This window comes from Poromitra crassiceps (genome assembly GCF_964638095.1).
Source record: "Poromitra crassiceps genome assembly, chromosome: 10".
Lineage (NCBI taxonomy): Eukaryota > Metazoa > Chordata > Actinopteri > Beryciformes > Melamphaidae > Poromitra > Poromitra crassiceps.
This window is the reverse complement of record NC_139631.1, coordinates 9,696,492-9,721,824: the sequence shown is the minus strand read 5'-3', so window position 1 is coordinate 9,721,824 and position 25,333 is coordinate 9,696,492. Positions and strand designations below refer to the sequence as shown.

At 45.3% G+C, this 25,333-nt stretch overlaps 1 protein-coding gene across 2 annotated transcripts in view; it reads right to left on the bottom strand.

The window, feature by feature from the left end:
• Positions 1-25,333, bottom strand: part of pcsk5b (proprotein convertase subtilisin/kexin type 5b) — a 98,726-nt gene that overhangs the window by 59,422 nt on the left and 13,971 nt on the right. For both annotated transcript variants that reach the window (XM_083644821.1, XM_083644822.1), the window contains exons 3-5: positions 10,024-10,176; positions 2,819-2,962; positions 1,004-1,080 (exon numbers count right to left, since the gene is read on the bottom strand). In XM_083644821.1, coding sequence (XP_083500947.1) covers positions 1,004-1,080; positions 2,819-2,962; positions 10,024-10,176 — 374 coding nt within the window. The remainder of the gene's footprint in view (positions 1-1,003; positions 1,081-2,818; positions 2,963-10,023; positions 10,177-25,333) is intronic.

Here is a 25,333-nt window from a genome sequence, read left to right as displayed (position 1 = left end):
ACAGCTCATGCGGTTTTAGATCGCTTGTAAGCACACGCGATCTAAAACAGCATGAGCCAGCTAACCTGAAGTTAAGGCGATAACGTTGTCGAAAATGAAAATAGACAAGAGAGAGTTAGCTTGCTCTGCTTGCATTCTGAAAAAGGGTGTGTTGCAGCTAAAGTTATTGTTACTCATCAGGAAACGGTAAGACACTGCGTACTTCCCTCCAGGTGCTCTCCTTTTCCCCCACCTCACTCTGCTTCCATTTGGCGAGGAGGGACGTGAGCGTTGTGTCCAACACTTTCTGAGCCACACCCATTTTTCTCCTGTGCTCTGCAGTTCCTGAATGCTGTGTGAGTCATCTTGAATTTGTGACGCTCAAAGAAGAGTCGCACGAAAAGGCCGAGGAGCTGAGACCACAGTTCTCCTCAGACAAATAATAACTGCCTCAGAAGGAGAGGCACTCATGAAGCTGTATGTGCAGGCCTCATGTCTCTTTAAGACAATACATTAGCAGCAGGGACTGAGCCGCGGCCAAGGCATTTGGGCTGCGGCAGCCAAACACACACACAAACCAAAAATCACTCACTAGGCCAAACTGGCACAAGACAAGTGCCTGGACAGGAGAGAGGCTCTCTCTCTCTCTCTCTCTCTCTCTCTCTCTCTCTCTCTCTCCTACACACACACGCGCACGCAGACACCAATTCTCCCACATACAAAAACCACAATCCAGAATCCACAGACGTCATATTCAAATACACTAATACAACTCATCATCACACCCACAACAACAGGATCAGGGGCAGGAAAACATTGAAATCCAGAACTTCTGGGAGATATCAATCAGGAAAACCGTGACACACACACACACACACACACAGGCAGGTGTTTGTATTACATTTTGGTCTCTGCAAAGACAGAATTCCTCTCTCTCTCTCTCACACACACACACACACACACACACACACACACACACACACACACACACACACACACACACACAGAAATGCTAGTATCTTACTTGTTCTCGTTGCTTGCGTCGTAACGAGGCATGGGATCCATATCGTTGCCATTGACATCAAAGCTGGCCTGAGGGTCCTGCAGGTGACACAGATGTGGCAAAGCTTAAAACATCAAAAATCACACTTGTCAATATGATCAGGGAATAAAATAAAACAAAAATCACACTTCTCAATATGATCAGGGAATAAAACAAAACAAAAATCACACTTGTCAATATGATCAGGGAATAAAACAAAACAAAAATCACACTTGTCAATATGATCGGGGAATAAAACAACAAAAATAACACTTGTCAATATGATCGGGGAATCAAACAAAACAAAATAGGAAAATTCATGAGTAACTTTTAGCTGCAGTGTGTGCACTGCATTTGTGATCTGAATACATGCTAGAAGCTTCTCTAACCCTAAATCGAATGCAATCAGTGCTAACCAAATCTGCCGCACCGCTCGCCCTGGGCATAAACAAATGCAGGCATTAAGAGTAGCTAATAACAGCAATGCAGGGTCTATCGAAAGGGGTGTGAAGCATTTTATCTGCTCGTTTGACTGATCGCTTTACTTGATGCCTCGGGCCGACAAGACGCTTCAACTATCTGGCCTTCTTCTGACAAACGCATACCTCAGCATGCACATACACAGCCACACACACACATAAGTATGTGCACATGTGCACGCATACTGGCACAGACACGGGTTTGAGGAAGATGACATACCAAGTGTAACACATCACAGTCTGATTGAAAGTACTGCAATGGATTACTTCAATTTAACATGAAAACGGAAACTGACAATTTGCTCATACAGTACTTGCAAACTGTCATTTGAATGTTATTAGCATCATCATTATCCCCGTTAGTTCGAATGTGCACACTTGATGTGTCCATAATCTCACGCACGCGCGCGCGAGCACACACGCACGCACGCAGACAGACAGACAGACAGACAGACAGACAGACAGACAGACACACACACACACACACACACACAAACACACACACAGCCAATTCCCAGCCACTCTTCCTGTCCTCAGGTGCCTCCTGCCCGCATTGTATTTGTTATTAAGAGTGGCTAATTAAGTAGTAGGCACCAGCTGATCCAATTCAAAGTCGCTCATCGTCTTCACTATTCTATGTCTCACCACTGTGTGACAGGTGTCGGACGTCAGAGGGCACTCTGTCTCATGCCTTCTGGTTCTGCTGCCCTTCACTGTCGGGAATCTGGGGGAAAATATTTGACTGCTACTCTAAGGCCTACAAAATAACCCTTCAACCCGGAGGCAGAACTCGCCATCTTCGACTGCTCGGAGACCTCTCTGGACTTCCCTAGAGCTGTGCAAGTCTCCGACACTGGGGATAACTGTGGACAAAAAACTCATTCTGAAGGAATGGAAATCCCCCTCTTCACCCTATTTCCAATTGTAGTTGACAGACATGATCTATGTTACAAGGACGGAGAGACTCATGTCCCTAAGGACCAACTCAATTAAAAAATGTCTAACTATTTGGGACCCGTTTCTTGCAAGTCTACAACTCTCCCCAAATCGGCAGAGGGGGTGGAGCAACGACGGGTACAGCTAGCAGGGAATTGACCAAGTTCAATTGGGGAGAAGGGGGGCTGGGGGGAACCTGATCAAAACAACAACCACAAACCCTTCCTCCCAAACACTCACACACACACACACACACACACACACACACACACAAATGCATTCAGTTCACTCGCCAAATCCCACTCCCTTCTCCCTACCCCACCACACACACACACACACACACACCACAGCACGCCATACTCGCGCATACATACATACTCACGTAGTTCTGAAGGAGGTCTGGGTGGTTCCTCTCGATGCCGTCATCCAGGATGGTGACCACCACGTCTTTCCCCGTGTAGCCTCTTTTCCACGCTCCCATGATGTTCATGTCCGACTGGCAGTTATGGACGTCGTCATTACAGTGCTGGAGAGGTGGGGAGAGAGAGGGGAGGAGAACATGAGGAGAACAAGCAAGGAAGCAGAAGAGTTGGAGGTAAGAGGTGAAGGGAGCGAGAAGGTAAGAGAGAAAGAGCAAGTAGAAAACAAGAGGAGGGAGAGAGAGAGGGAGGGAGAGAGAGAGAGAGAGCGATGAGAGGTCGTCAGTGTGTATACAGAACCATCCTTTCCTATCTAACTTTCAGTGTGCATCAGTATTGTGTTTTCGTATACACAGACAGAGGCACAGATTCAGAGATGAAGTCCAAGTCAAGTCTCGGGTCTCGAGTCAAGTGTCAGACAGTCTGCTTAACCCATTGATACCTGATGCAGCATTTGTGTGTATATCCCTCATTTGTGTGTGTATCCCTTTAAGACCGCGAACCGCGTTTTCGCGGTCTTAAAGGGATACACACACAAATGCTGCATCAGGTATCAATGGGTTAAACCCTTACAGTTATTTACTGTATAAGGAATGTACAGCCAGCTGAATACATTATGTCAATGTGATTGTATATTAGCCGTCATCTTTGCCTGACACAGCACAACGCTGAGGAAGGCCTTTTGCTGCTGCCCGGTTTGAGGAACTATTAAAACCTGTGAAAGGACATTTGGAGTGCTGGCTTTTTCTCTCACTACTGAACTCTTTGCTTGCCCTGCACCCGAGTGAGTTTTTAATCCATTTTGAGTGTGCTCGCTCGCTACCGCTGACTTTCTATTGCTTTAGAGATTTCGCCACCCAAGTTCAGCCCATCTCCGTTGCGCACGCGGTGCGCTTTGAAGATGTACGCTTTGATGCGGGGGATTCCCATGAAATGAATGTGTTGCTTAGACAGTATTCTGCTGCTGTGTGTATGACACAAACCTTATTCTTATACCTGCAAGCCCAGCGGAGCCAAGAGAACACGGGAGCAAATAAAAAATAAATATAAAAACATCCTTAAAAGCCCGCTTTTACGGCCAACGTGGGCAAGTGTCCAGGGAAAACTACAAAGGCGTGCAGTAGCTGCGCTATGGCACGGGCGACTTTATGTATTGTCCTGCAGATAGTATTTTTGCCGAGGTCTTCAGCATCCCCGACACTATACATAAAAGTCCCCGCAGCGTAAAAGCGCAGGGCGATGCATAGGGGTGGGACAAAATATCGATACCCACGTTATCGCGATATTTCCACCCGCGATACGTTATCGATACACTGGCGCCAAGTATCGATATGTTTATTATTATTATTTTTTTTTTTTTTTTTTTATTATTATTATTATTATTTTTTTTTTTTTTAATAAACAGGCTAAAATATTATGCTGTGTGTGGTAGTTGAAACATAGTTTCAAGTTGACTTTATTTATGTTTGTAGTTGAAACAAAAACATAACTACTGTAGGCTACATGAATGGAAATGTTTGATCATTAATATCTACTTTTAGAAATTATATAGGTAGGTAGGTAGGTTATATAGGTTTTCTTGTTTTAATAGTAATAATAAAAAGACTTAATGTGTAACTTTTCCTCCGTGGTATCGAAAATGGTATGAGTGAGTGAGTGAACTCAGAGAGTTCATGTCAATTCTGCTAATAAATGCATAATACATGATTTTTTGCCTTCAGAGGTATTTTTTTCACTTGTTACACAGGTATCGTGATGTATCGTCTTCCAATATATCGCAGTATCGCAGTATCGTGATATATCGTTATCGAGGGCCAAGTATCGTGACGATATCGTATCGTGAGCTACTCAGCGATTCCCACCCCTAGCGATGCAGACCATAATGTGGCACAGTTAGGGCATGGCTACGGCGGCTCACATTTGCAAGGTACGGCTGCAGCAAATCACACAGATATGTTAATCCCTCACTGGAGAAGCCACACCTCTCGTATAAATAGTCTTCTGTATGATTAAATGGATCTTGGCGGTCGCAAAAGACTCTTTCTCTCCTCAGAGCCCCCCTCACTATCCGTGCACCGTCCTCGATGGGCATCTCTTCCAGAAAGGGGTTGGCCATTTCCAAACTGCTGATTTTCCAGGAAGCTCATCGGTTCGTGGGCGGTGCCTTTTAAGGTTTCATCTTATCCTTGCAACTTAACCTGCTCCGGACCAGGTTAGCCGTGAAGCATAAGTTGCCATGGAAATCTATCTCGGTAAGAAGTGAACTAGCGTCGTAGCACGGCAAAACTCAGGGTTAAACCTGAAGTTACCGAAGCCACTAATCTTGCTTTGTGGTATAGGCCTCGCCTCAGTCAGGTGTCTGATAAAAGCCTGATGTTGTCGATGCAGCAGCCTTTACTGTGATACTGCAGGCTTTGCAAATGGCAGTCCTTTTATTGAGGCCAGCGGACTTAGGCACATTTCACAACAAAAGTGACAATTAAATGCATCATCGTCATGCGCAACCTAAAAATAAACACTTCAATCATGTTATGCAATGCATCAATAGCGTGATTTTGCAGACGATCATTGTTTGCGAGTTATTAATCTAAAGTCTGATGTCAAATTGTACAGTAAGTGCAACTTCAGTGTCACTCACAATCTCTAGGCCCCATCCCCGATACTAGTGCAGTTATGTTTTTTAATCGTCATCTAATAATGTACTCAAAATATCAACTGTTGTAGTAAAGATATTGGAAAAGCACGTATTATTTAGGACAAAAATATGAGTTTAAACTGCAGAACTGTAGACTTTCAGCTGTCCTCAACATTCACCACTGTCCTATATCACATCTAGGTTCGGCTTTGAATACATACATTTTGGAAACACTCGTCTCAGCAGATATAGGAATAGAACTGCCCATGTATCTATTTATGTACACTTCAGTGATCGATAGAAATATAGAGATGTTTTCTATTAGATAGTGTGACTTTTTCTGTATACAGCTTTAGGCTAACGCTAACTAAATGTGGAGATGTCTGAATAGAGCAAATAAATGTCAATAGCAGGCAGAGGCTGAAAACACACATGCATATACACACACACACACACATGCATATACACACACACACACACACACTCTCACACACCTACACATACGCGCACGTGTGTACTATGCACGCACGCACGCACCAAGTTCAGAGAGTTCTGAGTTCTATTCAAAAGCTCGAAAAATATGTTTAGAACCTCAGGTCAAAGTTTTAGGAGTTATCGATACTAAGTTAACAATTGACAGAGCTGAGGACACTCACATGCACACACAAATACACACACGCACGCATGCACACATTACACACACACACACACACACACACACACACACACACACACACACACACACACACACACAAATACATAACTAAAGGAGCAATGATCTGAGGGTGTATGCAATCACTCATGATAAGCCAGCCAATCTCAGCAGCAGTGTGGATTTGAAACCAAGTTGTTAAACCTGTGTGTGTGTGTGTGTGTGTGTGTGTGTGTGTGTGCGTGCGTGCGCGCACACTAGTGTTCACGCACAACACTCGCAATCTGCGAGAAATGGTTGGCCAATGCAGGAACACACACTCTTTCACTGTATTCCACTGACTAATATAATTTATTTATTCACTGAACACGTCTTACCGTAAGCCTACATTTCATCACTATGAAGTATTTCTCCTCATTCTTCCATCCAGTAAAACACACACCCACAAATCCCTAAGCTCCATTGACCCTGCAGTAATCAGGCCCAGGTCAAGACCTCTCCTGACCTTTCTGACCCACAACCTGGACAAATGGAATCGCACAGAATCGCAAACAATAGCCTGGAATAGAATAGACGACCATTGCACAGAAGATAATAAATTGCATTGGGCTCTATTCTGCCTTGGAACCTGACATATTCGGATTTCGTCACAGTAAATAACAAACGAGAGAGAGAGGGGAGAGAGAGATAAAGGGTGGGGAGAGAGATTTAACCTTGACCTCTACTAAGGAGCCCTTTATTGGCACAAACCAAATCACACATATAGATACACCCCTCCCCCCACCCCTGTACACCCAAGTTTCTTTCAATGACATTGCACCATTAAATATGGAAACAGCAGAAAATACTTAAATAAATACATAAATAGCAGCATTACTTGGCTTAACTTTGTCACCTTTTGCCTTCCCTCGAAAAGCCAAGAGTAGTGAATCTCAGACTACACTGCATAGAACATTTCCCCAGTTTTCCACCAACTCATCCAAGTTGGAGGCTCAGGCCATTTTATAATACGCATAGACTCTATTTTTAAACGAGCTGCTACAACTCCTCTGACCATGACTTTAGGATCCAGAGACCCCGCCCCCTTTATTTTATTCCTTCTTGGAAGCCAGATACTCATTTCAGCTTGACCTAAGAAAAAGTTAAAAAGGCTAACCCGTCTGCACTTTGGAGCACTAATAGTTCAGACCAAATTTCACTTAGCACTTCTCTAAAACCGGTGAGCCATCGCTGTACTAAAGAAAAAAGCTGGCTGAGTCTGAAGGCATCTCAGCCAAAGATCTCAAGTCTCCTCCTGATAGAAAGGACAGCCGCTCCCTTCCCTCAGATCGATATGTGCCGCATGTCTGTTAGTAGCCACGGCCCCACGCACAATTCTCCACTGGAGATCTGCGGTGCATTATGGGAGGCTTGTACAGAGACCTCCAGAGGCGTCTAGGAGATGAGTCTGGTGCAAACACCCCGACCTGGGCCGACCACTTTGACCCACTCTGACACTGACGGTATAAAGAGCCTTCTTAGAAACATCACGGACGTTGTGTAACTCTGGTGTTCGAAGAACTTCTCCTCCTGTTGCACCTCCACTGCAGCAGAGAGTCAGTCAGCTGTGGAACGTCAGACAGCCCTCCGTCTGGCTGTCTGAAAGCAGACTCTCTCCCAGCCCCTATGGCCTCCCTGAGGCTACCCGGGAGTGAACACATCACCTCATCCAGCAATCCCTACAGAAGGCCGATTGACTTCAAACCAGTCTCTTCTCTTCACTGGTTGTGGCAGTCTTCCACTGACCCTCTGCTCTTAAGTTTGCCCGTTTAGTGAGTCCAGCTCCGGCAGAGCTCAGGGTCCTGGACTGCATGCAGGGGTTATAGAACAGAGGTTCTTCCCCGATGTGACCATACAGAGCTGAGCAGTGTCGCTTCGCCTTTAAAACTGCACTCCACGCCCGTAGAACAGACTGCGAGTAGTTTCCCATCGGTCTATTCCAGGGGTGTATAAACTGTTTTGAAGGGGGGCCAGATTAGACAATGTCAAAATACCTAAAGTCCAGCTGCTTCTCACATAACAGAGGCTCCTGAGTAAAACAGCTTAATCCATAGACAGAAATTTTGCCAACACCAAAAGCTTTGAGAGTTCTAATAGATCAATAGACTTGATCAATAGATAAAAGACCCAGTTCCTAAAGGTTTGACAAATCAATGACATCAGGGATTAAAAACAAATTGTCCGTTATCGTACGTCCAGGTACAGAATATTGTTAGGTTATGTAAGGTTATACTTTATTGTCCCCATGGGGAAATTCATCCTCTGCATTTGACCCATCCTCTACTAGGAACCTTCTGAGAACTAGGAGCAGTGGGCAGCCGCAGTGCAGCGCTCCAGTTCGATTGCTAGTACCTTGGTCAGGGGCACTGACAGGAGTATTAACCCTAACAAACATGTTTGACCACAGTACACAGACTACGTTTACATGCACACAATATTCCACTATTATTCGGAAAATGACAATATTCTGAATTTGATAAGGGTCACGTAAACAGCATATTCCAGTTGCATTTTCCGAATTTGCCTTTTTTCCGAATTTAGCATTTTCCAATTATTCCAGTATTATTCGGGTTTTAGGAGGATTCTTTGATCATGTATACAGCACATTCGGAATATGCGTCTCAATCAGGGTTTTTACCAGAGTTTGCGACGCATGTTTAGCCTGTTTGTGGTCAACTGATGTGTGCTAGAAAGTGCTAGAAGAGGTGATATAATCATATAATCCATCATCTCTGGCATGCAAAAAGAAAAGCAGACATTTCTGATCCGGAGGAGATGAGAAACATCGCTTTAAAGAGAGAGATATTTAAAGAGAGAGTGGTGCCCACGGAAGTCCACAATGCTTGCGAGCCTGCGAGGTAATAACGTAGGCTACTAGCCTACTTTTTATGGAAGACTTGGATGCGCAACACCAAACTTTTCATCAGCAAGCTCCTGAAATGGACCAAGTGATGCTGGTAAGAATAGTGCTGCTCTTTTTATTCTCAACAGAAAAACTCTGCCTACCTGCATCTCTCTTTCTCCCCGCCTCCCTCAAGTGTCGGGGAGGGCGAGCTACGGCTGCATGTAAACGGGAATATTAGTGGATTATTAATTTAGTCGGAATATTGTCATTTTCCGAATATGGGCAAAAAGCGGAATATTGTGTGCATGTAAACGTAGTCAATGATATCCAGACACTCATTAAGTCTGTTTGAGAGACATTTGGCTATGATAGTCTGTGCAAACTAGTAAGACAGGCCTTCAGTTCTTCAGCAAACCAAGGTCCCCTTTTTTAGGCAGCCTCATCAGCACTGCTCGTGTGCAGCTTAATGGCAACAAGGTTCAAAAGTTAAAACAGTCTTTAAAAACCTCATGCACGTCCCATCCCAGCAGTCCCCAGAAGCACTGAGAACATTTGGCAGTCTGTCAATTCCAGAAGAGCGACGACCACAAGTCACCTGCTGGACCGCAGCACACATTTCATCCAAGGAGAGGTAGTCCACTGAAGCTGCCTCTGCTTCACTCATCTTGGAAGACCTTCCAAAATCTCCTCAACACAATTTCAGAGTCACAGCTTTCTGCATGAAAAACGTCTGCGTCAAAAATACATCAGTTCTTATGGCTCCACTAGGAAGCTTCAGATGGATCATTCATTACTACACTGGGAGACATACTGATCAGGAAACATCTACTATGACTAGATGATGGTCTGAGAAACCAATATGGAGCCGCTTAACCAGTTGCTATCTTATTTATGTAAATCCTGTCCAATCTGGTTGCACTAACACTGCCTTCAGAAACGTTCGGGGGGGGGGGGGGGGGGGTGCAGTTTTTGCATTTTGTGTAAATAGCATACTCACGATGTACCACATACTGCTCCACTTGGCGTCGTTATAGAAAATGTTGTTCTGGGCTGGGCTGCTGTGGGCGGAGCTTGACATGGAAAGGGGTGGGACTGGCTTGTAATCCCTCTTGATCCTCCTCCTCACCACCTGTTGCTGTATCCACTCCACCTGAGACAGACAAAAGAGCGATGGGAGATGACTAGTAAAACCCCCAAGGTGTATCTATTCCATCGGAAACGCACTCATTGGAGATTATGGGTATATAGGCCAACTGCCAACATATAGATTCACTCCACTCAGACAGAGGCAATAGACAGTACAAACAGCTAGCGGGGGTACAGTCAAACACAAACAGCCAAACCATGTGTTCAAACATCAGGAAATAATGGGGGTGGAAGGAAAACCTGAGGGACACACATGCACGCACACACACACGCACGCACACACACACACACACACACACACGCGCACACACACACACACAGAAACCATCAGTGGAGAATGGATGTGCTTATTATACAGTTCCACGCTACCTAAACACAGACAAAAGAGTAGGCAGCAGGCAGCAGGCAGCAGCGGAAGATCCTTTCAGTGGTTTTGCTTCATGTACAGTATGGAGGAAACGCTGCTCAAAGGGAGGTATGAATTTCTGCTTCAAAGGTCAAACAAAAGTAAGAACTTCAATGTGTTTCACCTAAATCATTTCTGCCATATGGACAATTTGGAAATAACTGTAGCACTTTCTGCACATGGTTTCCCCAAATATAAAAGGGTGTCAAAAGTATTTGAACAAATTGAGATACTGAATAAAGGAAGTCACTTTAAGTGAGGTGTGGAACCAAACATAGGACACAAAGTGTGGAAGCCTGCAGTCCAGAGACATCACCAGAATCTTCAGCTCTTATAGAGTTCAACAGTCACGTGGCATCATGACTGTTGAACTCTTATAGAGCTCAACATTGGCATATTCATATTCATATTCATATCCCTCCATTAATTTTTCTCAATCCCTTTTCGAAAAATCCTTATCTAAAGAGTTTTACAACTGGAACCAAGCCAACCGGCCAGCTAGAGAGAGAGAATCATGACCATGAAATATTTGATTCAGAGTTTAAAAAACATCGAAAGACAAAAAAAAGTGGTGGGTACAAGAGCATATACATAATTATTTTATTTTAACAGTAAAGGAAACCGTGAATCCCATAATCCATTCCGGCATTTCCGGCCAATCAGATTAGCGGATGATTGAGCAACAGAGCATGATAGCCAATGGGAAAGCACTCTGAGCGGCAGTGCGCGGCCGACTATTAGCTCAATGGCTAACGTTATCGTAGATAGACGCATTTCCGTGCATTAATGTGAACGAACCGGGTAACGGATTTCAGAACGGATGCCAGCATTGAAAGCAGCGTGACTCGTAATAGCTTCAATATACTTTCAGTCACTCAGTGGCGCTTTTAGCCCTTTACTTTGCAAGCTGTAGCCTAAAGGCCGTTTCTCACTGGTGCGGTGCGGAATGCGTTGCGATATGCGATGCGAAATTTTGTGCGGATTTTCCGCATTGCAAACTATACACACAGGTCCGGGTGCGAATTATTCGCATTCCCACGTTCATTTTCTGTCGGCGGAAAAACAGTGAGCAGAGACCACAATGCAGTCAAGCAGTAGTAGTAGCAGTGATGACGACCTGCTCCTCATATTGCTGAGAAAACAAACGAGAAAGAGGAAAAGAAGGTTCTGGGTTCACCCAATTTTAGAGAGGCGCACAGAACATGGCGAGTTTCATCAGCTGGTCGAGGAGCGCCTGTATCACAGTCGCTTCAGGCAGTCTATTTGAGAATGGGAGTTGAGCAATTTGAGGCTCTGTTGGGGATGATAGCCCCTCACATAATGAGGAAACACACAAACTACCGCAAACCTATCGACCCTGAACAACGACTGGCAGTGTGTTTGAGGTGAGCATTTTCATGTAATTTATTTTGTTTACCGTCTTTTGCTTTAAAAAAAATCACGATATACGAGGGATCAGTGTTTGTAAACAAACGGCGAAACTGGGGGGGGACGTTCACGCTAGGAAGGCAGGCTATAGATATCCTGTAACGTTACAGTAGGCTATGAACACAAATTGAATCATCACCATGCCAAACAGCAGCGCAGCTCCATACTACAATGTGACGTCAGTTGTAAATAAAGGATTTCATTGGTCAAACGTATCTTGCCGCATCCGAAAATCCGCGGAAGTCAAAGTCCGTGCGGAAAAATAAACCCCCGCACGAATGTTCCGCCTCGGTGTGCAAGGTTCAATTGCAACTCATTAAAACATTTTGTTGCGAATCTCCGTGCCGAATATTCGCGCGAAAATCCGCACCGGTGTGAAACGGCCTAAGTCTGTAGTAGCCTAGCCAGAGAGAGAACAGACAGAGAGGCTACCAATCAAATCAAAGATGTTGATATTACATTGTAGAATTGTGGGTAGTGTAGTACTTCTCCATGAAATCGAATGAAAAATGTTTAAGAATAAACAAGGATGATATCATACAGATTTGTGGCTTCTACAGGAACATATACCATCGTTTCACAACTAGCTTGCCCGTGGTAAGTCTATGTTGGGTGGTTACGACATTATGGCTAATAATGAAAATCTCATTAGAGATTATGAATGGGGAAATACTCTTCCATGTGATGTCACAGAACAGAACCATCACGTGACTGTTGAGCTCTATTTTTTAGGTAGCCTTTTCTCCCTCTAGCAAGCGTTATAATAATCCTTATGCATTTCACTGTAACCTCATCAGAATTCTGCTGTGGATGATATTTTCTTCTCTCCGTCTGCCGGTCTGTGTCTCTCTCTGTCTGTCTGGCCCATTTCTCTGACATGCATGGACAGACAGCAAACACACATGCATCGAAGACATAAACGTCTCTCAGGTAACATCAATCTCTCAAACGTTATGGACTCGCTTCAAGGCGCGAGGCATTCCTTGGCAGGAATCTCACCCCACTTTCAGACGGAATTTTCCGATTTCAAAATCGACATAGTTGGATGTGAGCGAGGAGGAGGCTGGACCCGCTCGCTCGGCCCCGGTCACCTCTTTGTTCAAACTCTGAGATATTGTGTTTAGTCTAGTAGCTAAAGTCCCAAAGCCTTCATCGGTCTAAGAAGAGAACATGAACAGTTCACATGTAACAGCAATGACGGCAGCACAAAACTGCAATGTGTGCATGTGCAGAAGGGAAGTGTGTGTAATGCTGTATAAGGGTGAGCCTGAGATATATAAAGTCTGAAGTACATCTCTCTTGGGTCTTCTTCAAACTTTATATGCATCGATGTGGGGTCACGACACACAGCCTACATTAGGATCGTATGTTGTCTAACGTATCCTGGAATCATTTAGGTGGGATGTACAAATGGGAACAATCAATAGAATAATTCTCATCTCACATCAGCAGATTTTTATATTTGGTTCTTTTCCCCATTCAGACCACTTCAGAACTGAACAATGTTGAATTAGAATGATTAAGACGGGGCGTCCAGGTAGTGTAGCGGTAGATTCCCTGCCTTCCAACACGAGGGTCGCAGGTTCGCGCCCCCCGCGTTACCTCCGGCTTGGTCGGGCGTCCGTACAGGCACGATTAGCTGTGTCTGTGCGGATGGGAAGCCGGAATGAGGGTATGTGTCCTGGTCGCTGCACTAGCACCTGTCTGATCGGTCGGGGCGCCTCTTCGAGGCAGAAGGGAACTGGTGGGAATAACATGATCCTCCCACGTGCTACAGTACGTCCTGCCAGTGACGCTCCCCGCCGTCAGGTGAAAAGAAGCAGCTGGCAACTGCACATGTATCAGAGGAAGCATGCGTGTGTCTACGGCTCTTCCCAAATCGGCAGAGGAGGTGGGGCAGCGACCGGCGCAGCAGGGGGAATAGATACGCCAAAATCAAAGAAAGTTGTCAAGGGATATAAAGGTAAGACTCCTTCAATTTAAAATCCTCAATCGCTTCTATTGGACACCTTCACTAGACTACATTGATTAGGCTTTAAAAACAGTGGACTGCTGAACTGACAGTTCAGAAGGTACATTACTTCATGCTCTTTAGCAATGCACCAAGATACAGGACTTCTGGGAACAAGTTCATAAATGTATAAAAGAGATGAATAGTAATGGCGCCTTTGAGTTTTCTCCCAGGTTATATGTGCTGGGTGACCCATTAGTTGTGAAAGATTGTGGAAATGCAGAACAGATCCAAACGGCCATAATGGTGGGTGGACAGGCTTTACTGAGAGGATGGAAAAACACAGAAGCTCCCACCCTGGTTCATAGAACTTGAAAAGGTGGCCTCATATGAACAACTCTTCTACAGAAAGACTGACAGATTGGAAGATTACACCTTAAAATGAGGAAAACACGATTTATATCTCTATAAGGACAGATAATGTTGTAGGGTATCCAACGTATGTCACAATCACGTTTATTGCCACAATATGCAAGATTACATACAAGTTATTTGTCTTAAGCCTAGGATACACTACTAGACAACTTTGAAAATCCTCACAGATGATGAAAAGACTGGGGAGTGAGGATGCACTACCCGGCTGGTTCCTGAAGATTTATTATGACGACTGAAAACCTGGGGGTCATACAACACTACACGACTGCCTCAGAGGAGAGACCACACAGACACTACTGAAAACCTGGGGGTCATACAACACTACACGACTGCCTCAGAGGAGAGACCACACAGACACTACATGACTTGTCACAGCAGCTGAGCCCAACTGAACCCAGCAAACTCACGTGAAAACAACGAGCTCTCACCACGGCTACTAACCATACGGAAGCTTGACGATTTTACTTTCAAAATAAAAGCGCTAATTTATTACTGCATGACTCACATTACATTGTGTTTTTTATCTGTTAACAAATGAAAAATGACAACAATAAACTTTAAATCATGAAAAAAGAGCTGAACAATGTTCGCCTGCAAAGATGAGGTATTTGTCCACATCAATACAGCTCCAACAGACAGACAGAGAGGAGAGGAGAGGAGAGGGGGGGGGGGGGAAGGGGAGGGGGCGACTGAGAAGAGAATAGCTGACATAATGAAAGCAGAGTGATTATCTGGTCTCATGCACTAAAACAATCTGCCAGCCCCTCCAGAGAGTTGGAGAGCGCGAGGAAAACGAGACAAGATAAGACGAGAGAAGGAGAGGCGATAAAGAGCTGAAGAGGACGAGTCCCAGGAGAGTCAATAAAAAAAGAGCGAGTAGGGAACGGAGGGGAGTGAGAACAAAGAGCAAGAGGCAGCAAGTGGGGGGGGGGGGGGGAGAGCATAATTGATTTTATAAATTACACTGATTTAATAACTCAAGTATGTAGGCCTTTATAGAGAGACTGAGAAGAGAAAAGGAAGGAGAGAAAAGATTTTATAGATTGCGTCAACGTAATGAATCAAGTGTGCAGACCTCCCCTTTTAAAAGAGACAAAGAGAGAGGGAAGAGCAGGAGCTGATGGAGGAAAGAGAGGAAGACAAGTGGCAAACGACAAAGAAGGGCAGAGAGAGAGAGAGAGAGAGAGAGAGAGAGATACTGTACACCCAGCGAGATATTTAGTTTTAGCCTGATGTTCCGCCGTCTGCCGAGATCTCGGCTCATTTCACTGCGAGTTCTGTCAGGACCATCGGCTTCAAAGCAACCGTTTACACACGCCATTAGCCTCAAAACAACAGTGTCATCAGGATTTGTGGTTGTTGCATGTCTGTGCGAATCCACGAGTGTATCATTACTATTTGCATGCATTAGCATAGCGTCAAGCGCAATCTCTGATCGGCGGCGTAAACTCCTAACTGCTGTTGTTCACAACTTTGTAATTCCAGGAGGTCTAGTGATGAATGCGTCACAGCCTCTCGTCTCCATCGCTGGGATTTCCCAGCCTCTCTGAACACCCTTAATTCCTCTACAGATTGACTAGCCTGAGCACAGCACAGCTTTACAGATGGCACAAAACCAAATGATTTTGTACAAAAATGTGGTTCCAATTAGTCCTTAGTTTTCCTCAGATGTCTCTCTCGCAGAAGCAGAATCTAACTCCATTTGAGAAGGTTTTGCTTGGCTGGCAGGGTGGCATGAGCAGAGAGAGACCTGGGTTCAAACATCCACGTGTTGGCACTTGGCAAGCGTCTATCCGCCTTGTGGAAGAAGTGTCCTCGAGCAAGACGCCAAATCCCTACGATCTCCACTTGGTGCTGCTCTGTAGATGACCCTGACCTCTGACCTGTCTTTGCATTTCCATACTTCTCATTCTCACAACGGCACTTCCTGATTACGGGTATTTAGAAAAAAAAGGGAGGGAGGCACTAATCCCAGCTCTACTAATCCAAGCTCTAATCCAAACTATTTGCTCAAAGAATCTGCAGGAGATGATGGAGTGTTGGTCCACCTTATGCAGTTTTAGCCCAGATGACTCTGGCTGCCTGTGCCTGAGTTCAACTTTGCTCAGCTTTCTTGGACCAGCAGTTCTCAACATTTTTTGGCTTGTGTTGTGACCCTTAAAGACCCGATGAAATTGCATGGTTACTTCCTTGATTTGATATTGAAGCAGGATGTTGGGGCGGGACATACAGCAGTGAGGGATCATTCAAAAGTGTAAAGCAATGGAATATGAATCAGGGCTTTATTTGATTAGGCTGTGCCACTAGACATACATTAATATTTACACCTGGTGCAGCATGAGGTCATCATTAAACATACTCTGTTTTCCAGGAAGTCTCCTATAGGCAAATTCCAGGAGGTGTTGCAGTTGAAGAAAGGCTATTATTTTCATATTTGGATCATGATATATAGACAATTGTGCCATATATTGAAATTTGAATAGTTTTTTTTTTTTGCAGGCTGAGCAATAAGGCCAGATAATTAATTTCTATTTATTGCCACCATAATACCACGGCAGCTCAATATAAACTGGTTTTGTATTGGGATATTTACTGATATGCTTTGTTCAATCTTTGCGACTGTTGGTTTGAATAAATACTTATCTTTTTGCATTACAAGTACTTCAAACACACTCACTGATTGCGGCCTGCTCTGTTGCTGCTCTGCACTGATTTTGTCACATTTGCCATTCTCTATCCAAACAAGACACATTGAGGCCATTTACACCTGGCATTAACATGCGTTTTCTGCCATCGGATTGCAATCCGATTGTATTTTATCACTTGAAAGTACAGGTGTAAACACCCCCAAAACGCATTGAAGAAGGATTGCAATCTGATCGGCCAAACCACCTCCGGAGGTGGTCAGGGACGCATTATGACAACATTTAACACAAGTGTAAATGCAATGCGTCCTCTCAAAACGCATTCAGCAACTACCATACGGAAATACATAATCTTCGGAAGTCGGTGACGGCGCGCACACGTGAACGCAATTCCCCGGCAGCACCGCACCGGTGTGTGCCCTCATCTCGCCGCTGTGCCAGATGCGCACACACACAGGCAGCCTGTCACCATGGACCGGCTAAAAATGATCTATCTCTCCCCCGCTCCGCTTTTGCACAACAATCGTAGCGTTGCTTCCATGGACAGCTTCAAAGTTTTGCTGCGGAGGTTTTGCCACGGCTGTAACCACCTGTGTTGCTTTCAGGTAACATCCTAAATTACAATGTTATACAATTGAGAGCATAATTTCTCTTTTATATCAACACTTCTCCTTTGGAAAAGGAGCGGAAAATGAGGGGGAAAGGGTTCGAACCCTTTCCCCCTCATTTTCCTTTCATATAAAAGAGCTGCAGAGTGGATGAGATGTACTTGTGTCTTGTGGATGTACTGCAGCGTACGGAGGTAATGATCCGAGAGAACGTTTATTGTTATTGTTTATTAAAATCGTCACAGGTGTTATTGCTAGATTTGCGGGTTTTTATGTGCGCGTGCCAGATGCTTCACAAAAACCAGTCTAGATGCAGCTATGTGTGGGAGAAAATAAAAAAACAAAAGAGAATCCTAATTGCTACATAAAAGTCCCACATATGAATGCAAAGTGGTGTCTAACCCGCACCATGCTCTTTAAGAGTCTCTTTGGTCTGCACACATTCCAGACCAGCAAGGTGTTTGTTTTTTTTAAGTTTTGGCTTTATATCTCACTACTCTAATAAAAGGTGGAGGGGCTCCGTGGACAGTCGCTCAGCTGCTCATGCTCAGGCACAGGCGAGCATGTAAGGCACGCTAGAAATGAGCATGCGAAGCGCGCTATATTTCTAGTTCTTATTATCTATCTGGCATGTTAAACGATACTATGAGCCTTAGTGGATAAATATTCAGCAGAGCTAGAACACCTTCATTGATTTAATGGTGCAAAAGGAATTCATACAGATTAAGATTATATTCAAAACTTGACTTGCACAAGCCTGCAGCCCATGTATAATCATGAAACACTGATAGTGTTTTCTCTTCACAGCCATTTTGCATTTGGCGTATCCTTCTGAGAATTCAGCTGTGCGCTACACCTAGCCTGGGTAAACCCATCCCCCACGTGACCTGCTCTCAGACCTGTGACTGGGAACTGAGAGAGCAGGTCACGTGGTGGCTGGGTTTACCTAGGCTACGCTACACCTGCCTCTCAATTATCCTGGTGCAGCATGGAGCACATGGCTGGCCACACGGCTACACACAAACAAGGGTTTCGCTGAGTAAAACCAGAAACACAACTTAAGAAAAGCATAGAGAGGTTTAGCAGTCATTCCTCCCTACTAATCTCTGCATGGACTTCAAAAGGACATGTACAAAAACAGGAACAACTGCTGAGTACTGTCATTATCGTTTATTACAGCTAAACTGTTGATCTGGAATTGCATAAAATACATTTGAATTAAAGCAAACCGACTACACTTCAACTCATTTCAGGCCAAAAAGTAATGATAGTGCAGAGCCACAACAAAACACAAAGAAGTCTGTTCTCTGTTGCTGTCCAAAGTGCCTCTGCTGGAGCTCCCTGTCTTCATGACTCATGGGCAAAACATCAGCATATCTTATGCTCAAAACTTCACGATGATTAAATTATTCAGGTAAAACCACAATCTGGAGGTTAGTGCTGCCAATGGTACTAAGATTGCCTCACTGTAATGGGTTTATTTATGTTGACTTCATTGGCATTGACCCTTTTCACGGGGGCCATTTTGTGTCGAAAAGACAGGGTAAACACAGGTGCAAGAAAAACACTAATGAGGGTTTTCCAACTTCCATGGTTGGAATTTGGAAACCCTCATTAGTGTTTTGCTTGCACCTGTGTTTACCCTGCCTTTTCGATACAAAATGACCCCCGTGAAAAGGGTCTATTGTATTTCACTTTGTCACTCTATAATTGACTGACTGAGCTCATGATATAAGGAATGGCCAGTGCATATGAGTTTCAAATATACATCAAAGATATAAATGTCTTGTTTGTAAGAAAAGTTAGTTTGTAGTGTTTGTAATGTTTAAAGTCATTTTCTTCTTGTTCCTTCAGTTGGATGATTGAGCTTCACTGTGTAGAATGATGTCTGTGCAGTTTGACGCTAGAAGTCTGTTTCAACAACCTTCTGCTGGAAAGTGGAAAGTCACTGAAAAGGCCGTTTTCAACTAGCATGATTGGTGACATGACGAATACTGGAGCCAATCCCTGTCCAGTATTCAGCAGTTAAAGCCCTTGTTTGTATGCTGTGATTGGCTAGTTATGTTATAGATAACCCTAATTGGTTGCTTTGGGATTTGTAATGAGCAGAGGATTTTAACATAATTTAACTTTTGTGTGTGTGTGTGTGTGTGTGTGTGTGTGTGTGTGTGTGTGTGTGTGTGTGTGTGTGTGTGTGTGTGTGTGTGTGTGTGTGTGTGTGTGTAAAACCATCAGGCACAAATTATTATTCAAAGTACAGTATTTTAAATGATATACATCTTAAAACATAACTTTAGGGGGTCTTTAACTTCCACTCAAGCTTCAAGAAAAAGGTAACAGAAGTGCAGCTATCAAGATAAGGTCACAAACTGTACTCAGGCCAATGGCCCTTAGGTGAGTCGTTCACCAGCACCAGCCAGGAAAATGAGCGGTCTTTGACCTGGGTGGCAAGTGACACAGCAGTTAGACGGGTGCCATAAAGTGGTAATCAGTACTGTATCACCATGGAAACGTGCGTGCCAGTGGATGGCAGGGTGCGCCTTTCATGGTACCGCTACACCCATCTGACTCACTCGCACACAAACACACACAGCTGTAATTATTACAAAAGCAGATTGCAAAACATCATTAGCTGCATGCCAGACTGCGCCGGTGCCAAGCTAGCATCACGTTGATCCCAAAGCCACAAGGAGAAAAGACGGGTCTGCAGATTACACCGCATGGCTCATTTCCACCGCTGGTATCGGAGCGGCAAGGCTCTACTCGCTTGTTTTTTTGGCATTCCACTGATCAAAAACCGGGTTAGTGTTTTTAGTAGCACCTCTATCGAGGTCCCAGGGCTGGTGGAGCCAGTAGCCTACCAGGCGGTGACGTGAAAACACGGCAGACTACTGATTGGTCAGAGAGAAGTGTTTACTGTCTCTCTGGCTACCAGTTTAGTGGAGCTTACCCTGTGTGTAACATTATTTTCCAAACTCTTTTCAGCAGTCTTTTGTCGTGCTGCCTTCAGCCTCTTTCTTGCTTTGAACAGACCCTTTTCATGGGGGCCATTTTGTGTCGAAAAGGCAGGGTAAACACAGGTGCAAGCAAAACACCAATGAGGGTTACCAAATTCCGATCATGGAAGTTTGAAACCCTCATTAGTGTTTTGCTTGCACCTGTGTTTACCCTGCCTTTTCGACACAAAATGGCCCCGTGAGAAGGGTCTATAGACCCTTTTCACGGTGGCCATTTTGTGCCCCAAAGGCAGGATAAACACAGGTGTACCAAAACATTAATTAGGGTTTCCAAATTCCAGTCCATTTTGGTGTTCCTGTGCTGGGGCTCTAATTAGTGAGTTGGTTGCACCTGTGTTTATCCTGCCTTTTAGACACAAAATGGCAGTTGAGAAAAGGATCTATTGTTTTGAGAGAGAAAAAAGACCGCTAGGCCGGGCAGCCGAGCTGCGGCTTTTCCTTGTGGCAACTGGCCGGGCAGGGCTTCACTGCCGACGAGGCCGCGCAGCAGCCAAGCTAGTGAGCCCCCGCAGCGGGCAAGCCTAGGTATCGAGCACGCATAGCGCGCGAGATGCAGTTTTGTTGTTTTTGTAGTCTTGTTTCGTTATTTAAAAAAATCTACTTGGTCAAGCGATTCAACTATATAGAATCAGGAGAGACAATATAACATTTCCCTTGGACCAAAACAAAAATAAATATTGTTTTATTTTTTAGTTTTCTATACAAAAAAAAAGAAAGAAAAATGGGTGAGATGCATAGGTAGGAACTCGGAATTCACTGCCATCTGCCTCTAGCTGTCAATCCTGGCCTCTATGACATCACTGATGATTGAATCAGTGGGGTGATGTCACTTAGCTTCATGTCACTGCTGATGATGTCAGTCGCAGTGTGACATCATCTCTCCATTGTGATGTCATACATCCCTGATGATGTCACTATTATTCGCGGTAGCTCCAGGGAACCCGGCCGGCCTGATTGGCCCTGGATTGGGCCCCCTGGCAGCCCATCCCGCCGTGAATAGGTTACCTGACAGGGAACCTTTCTAACAGAGAGAATAGTGTTGACAGGTAAGGACAGCAGATGGACAGAATAAGCTGTGCGAAACGCAAAAAGGTACTGAAGGGAAGGGTAGAAAAGACAAGGACAAAGAGACAAAGTGGACAGTGAGAAACACTAGAGGAGGGTTGACGACAGGCAGACAGACAGACAGGCAGACAGACAGAGGACAGTGAGAAACACTAGATAGAGGATGGTTGACAACAGGCAGAGGAGTGTTGGTATCTGTTCTTTCTCCTTTCGCTTCCTCTCAGTCTCTTCCTGTTCTTTCTCTCCTTCCTCTCACAGTCAGCATTAATTCATGTGCATGCACAAATACACACTTGAATCAACTCTACAACACACAGATTCCTTAGCAGGCAAAGACACACAGCTGTAGGCTCATTTGGATTCCACTGCGTGTACACACACATACACGGGCCGCTGCTATTGGATGAAAACGTTACATCTCCAATAAGACGATTTTTCAAGACCGACAAAAAGCTAGGTAGCAAAAAGCTAGGTAATAGTTTTTGGGGGTTTCAATTGATTCTCAGAGGCACAAACAAGGCTGTGGCTACACTCATCCATCATGTCTGTCCATCTCTGTTCATTTCTCACTTAATTTAAATTCATATTCAATTGACAGCTGTCCGTTGTCCGGGCAGCGCTGATGATGCATCTGTCTCTGGCAGATTTCCATCCGTTTTGATGGACAGAAAGATCAAACCATTTGAACTTGTTCTGTATGGGCGGATTGCATTCCTCACCATCCGTTTAGCCAATCAAAGTCGAGGTTACTCAACACACTGGGTAGGGTTGTCCCCAAGAATCTATTGATGTAAGAATCGCAACTCGTATGGTTTTTGTGATCTTTCTTTTTTAATGAAAAAAAAAGGTGGGTTTACAGGTACAGGAAGAACAATTCACATTCATTGGAATGGAAAACAAAAAGATAATCATTGGAGTTTTAAAACAAAAATAAATAAATAAATGAATGAAAGAATAGATTATTTTTATTTGATTTTCTGAGAACGGGTAGTTTGCTGCTTATCTCCAGATTGAACCGAAGATCTGAGTATTCTGTTGGTACAGACGAGGGAAGCGAGTGCCATCTCTTCTTCCCTGCAGTAATGTGCCTATTTCATTTCTGTTTCTGTGATGTCAGTCAGTCTGTGCATTTTGATCAGCGTCTCGCCATGGCCCGTGCATCAGCCTGGCCCCCGCATGCATCAGCCTGGCCCCCACATGCATCAGCCTGGCCCCCACATGCATCAGCCTGGCCCCCGCATACATCAGCCTGGCCCCCACATACATCAGCCTGGCCCCCACATACATCAGCCTGGCCCCCACATGCATCAACCTGGCCCCCGCATGCATCAGCCTGGCCCCCACATGCATCAACCTGGCCCCCGTATACATCAGCCTGGCCCCCACATACATCAGCCTGGCCCCCGCATGCATCAGCCTGGCCCCCACATGCATCAGCCTGGCCCCCACATGCATCAACCTGGCCCCCGCATGCATCAGCCTGGCCCCCACATGCATCAACCTGGCCCCCGTATACATCAGCCTGGCCCCCGCATACATCAGCCTGGCCCCCGCATGCATCAGCCTGGCCCCCACATGCATCAGCCTGGCCCCCACATGCATCAGCCTGGCCCCCGCATACATCAGCCTGGCCCCCACATACATCAGCCTGACCCCCACATGCATCAGCCTGGCCCCCGCATACATCAGCCTGGCCCCCACATGCATCAACCTGGCCCCCGCATACATCAGCCTGGCCCCCGCATACATCAGCCTGGCCCCCACATACATCAACCTGGCCCCCGCATACATCAGCCTGGCCCCCACATGCATCAGCCTGGCCCCCGCATACATCAACCTGGCCCCCGCATACATCAGCCTGGCCCCCACATGCATCAGCCTGGCCCCCACATACATCAGCCTGGCCCCCGTATACATCAGCCTGGCCCCCACATACATCAGCCTGGCCCCCACATACATCAGCCTGGCCCCCGTATACATCAGCCTGGCCCCCGTATACATCAGCCTGGCCCCCACATACATCAGCCTGGCCCCCGCATGCATCAGCCTGGCCCCCACATACATCAGCCTGGCCCCCACATACATCAGCCTGGCCCCCGCATACATCAGCCTGGCCCCCACATACATCAGCCTGGCCCCCACCTGGCCCCCTCGTGCATCAGCCTGGCACCCGCGTACATCAGCCTGGCCCCCACATACATCAGCCTGGCCCCCACCTGGCCCCCGCGTGCATCAGCCTGGCCCCCGCGTGCATCAGCATGGCCCCCACATGCATCAGTCTGGCCCCCGTATACATCAGCCTGGCCCCCACATGCATCAGCCTGGCCCCCGTATTAGGGCTGGGTGATATGGCCTCTAAAGAATATCGCGATGTTTTTCGGCTATATCGCGATACACGATATACAGTATATCTCGATATTTTTGAAATCTCTCATAAATGCTCAATTTAACCCTTCAGGGTTCATACACATTTTGACCAATGGATTTCCATGACTTTTCCATAAGTTCTTAACCGGTATTTTATGCACACCTGGGGTAAAAAAGAAGAAGAAAGAAAGGGCAGATAGTGAGCAAAGATGGATGATTTAATATTCCATAGCTCTGACCTAAGCAAATCTGACATCACTGTGAACACAAACAACACTTCTGATATAATATGATTGTTTTAGTAAAGTGTATCACTCAATAGTCAATACAAAAAATAATGGCTTTTATAGAACCGAAAGCCTAGCTGCTTAGTCTGCAGATAAAACATAAAAAATTACATTTAGACTCTTATTGGCATGACGGCAACATATAAGCGGTCTGAATTTTGCATGGGGCCAGTTCTATAGTGAGGCATGGAAAGCCTCACTGTATACGCCATCATATCTGTGTCGTTTCACTTTTGACTGAAAAATGATGCCTCTAGTCTAGATTAAAGAAAATACACGTATGTGATGTTGACAATTATGTAGGCTATGTGCGCATTCGTTTTCCTTATAGATCATGACTGCTCCGCAGCTAGCTACGTTAGCTTGCATGTAACGTTAGCGTTAGTTGATTTTGGAGACACAAACCCTGGAAGTTTCATTTTGAGTAGGCTAATGCATGAGGTTCTCTATGGTTTATGCCAGCTCTGGGAGTATGAAATGCTTTAAATGCGGGGGTTTTGGTCACAACAAGCTTGTGGAGCGCTGCCCTGCAACTAGATAGCCTAAACAGCTAGCTAACGTTAGCCCCGTTAGCCATCATCACAACAGCTAACGTTAACGCCAAAACAAATCCGCTGCCTCCTCCCCACGTTTGGTTTAATGTAACGCCAGCTCAGACTTTCCCCTAATCTCAGAAACCTTGCGGGACATGTATTGCAAATCGCAATAGTGGTTGTTTTGTTATAATTTGAAACTGTCAACAGCCACACTGGGGGCAGCCATGTTTCGCCAGTCTATGGTGCGGACGCGTGATTTCGAATAGCACATAGGTTAAGACATAGGTTAAGGACGGGTGTGTCTGACGCGGTTTGACGTATCCATGTGATCCCCCCTCCCTTCCTGAGTGTGACAGAGCTCTCCCTTGAGAGAGAGAGCTGACAAGAGGAAACGTGAAGCGAGTCATGCCGGCGGC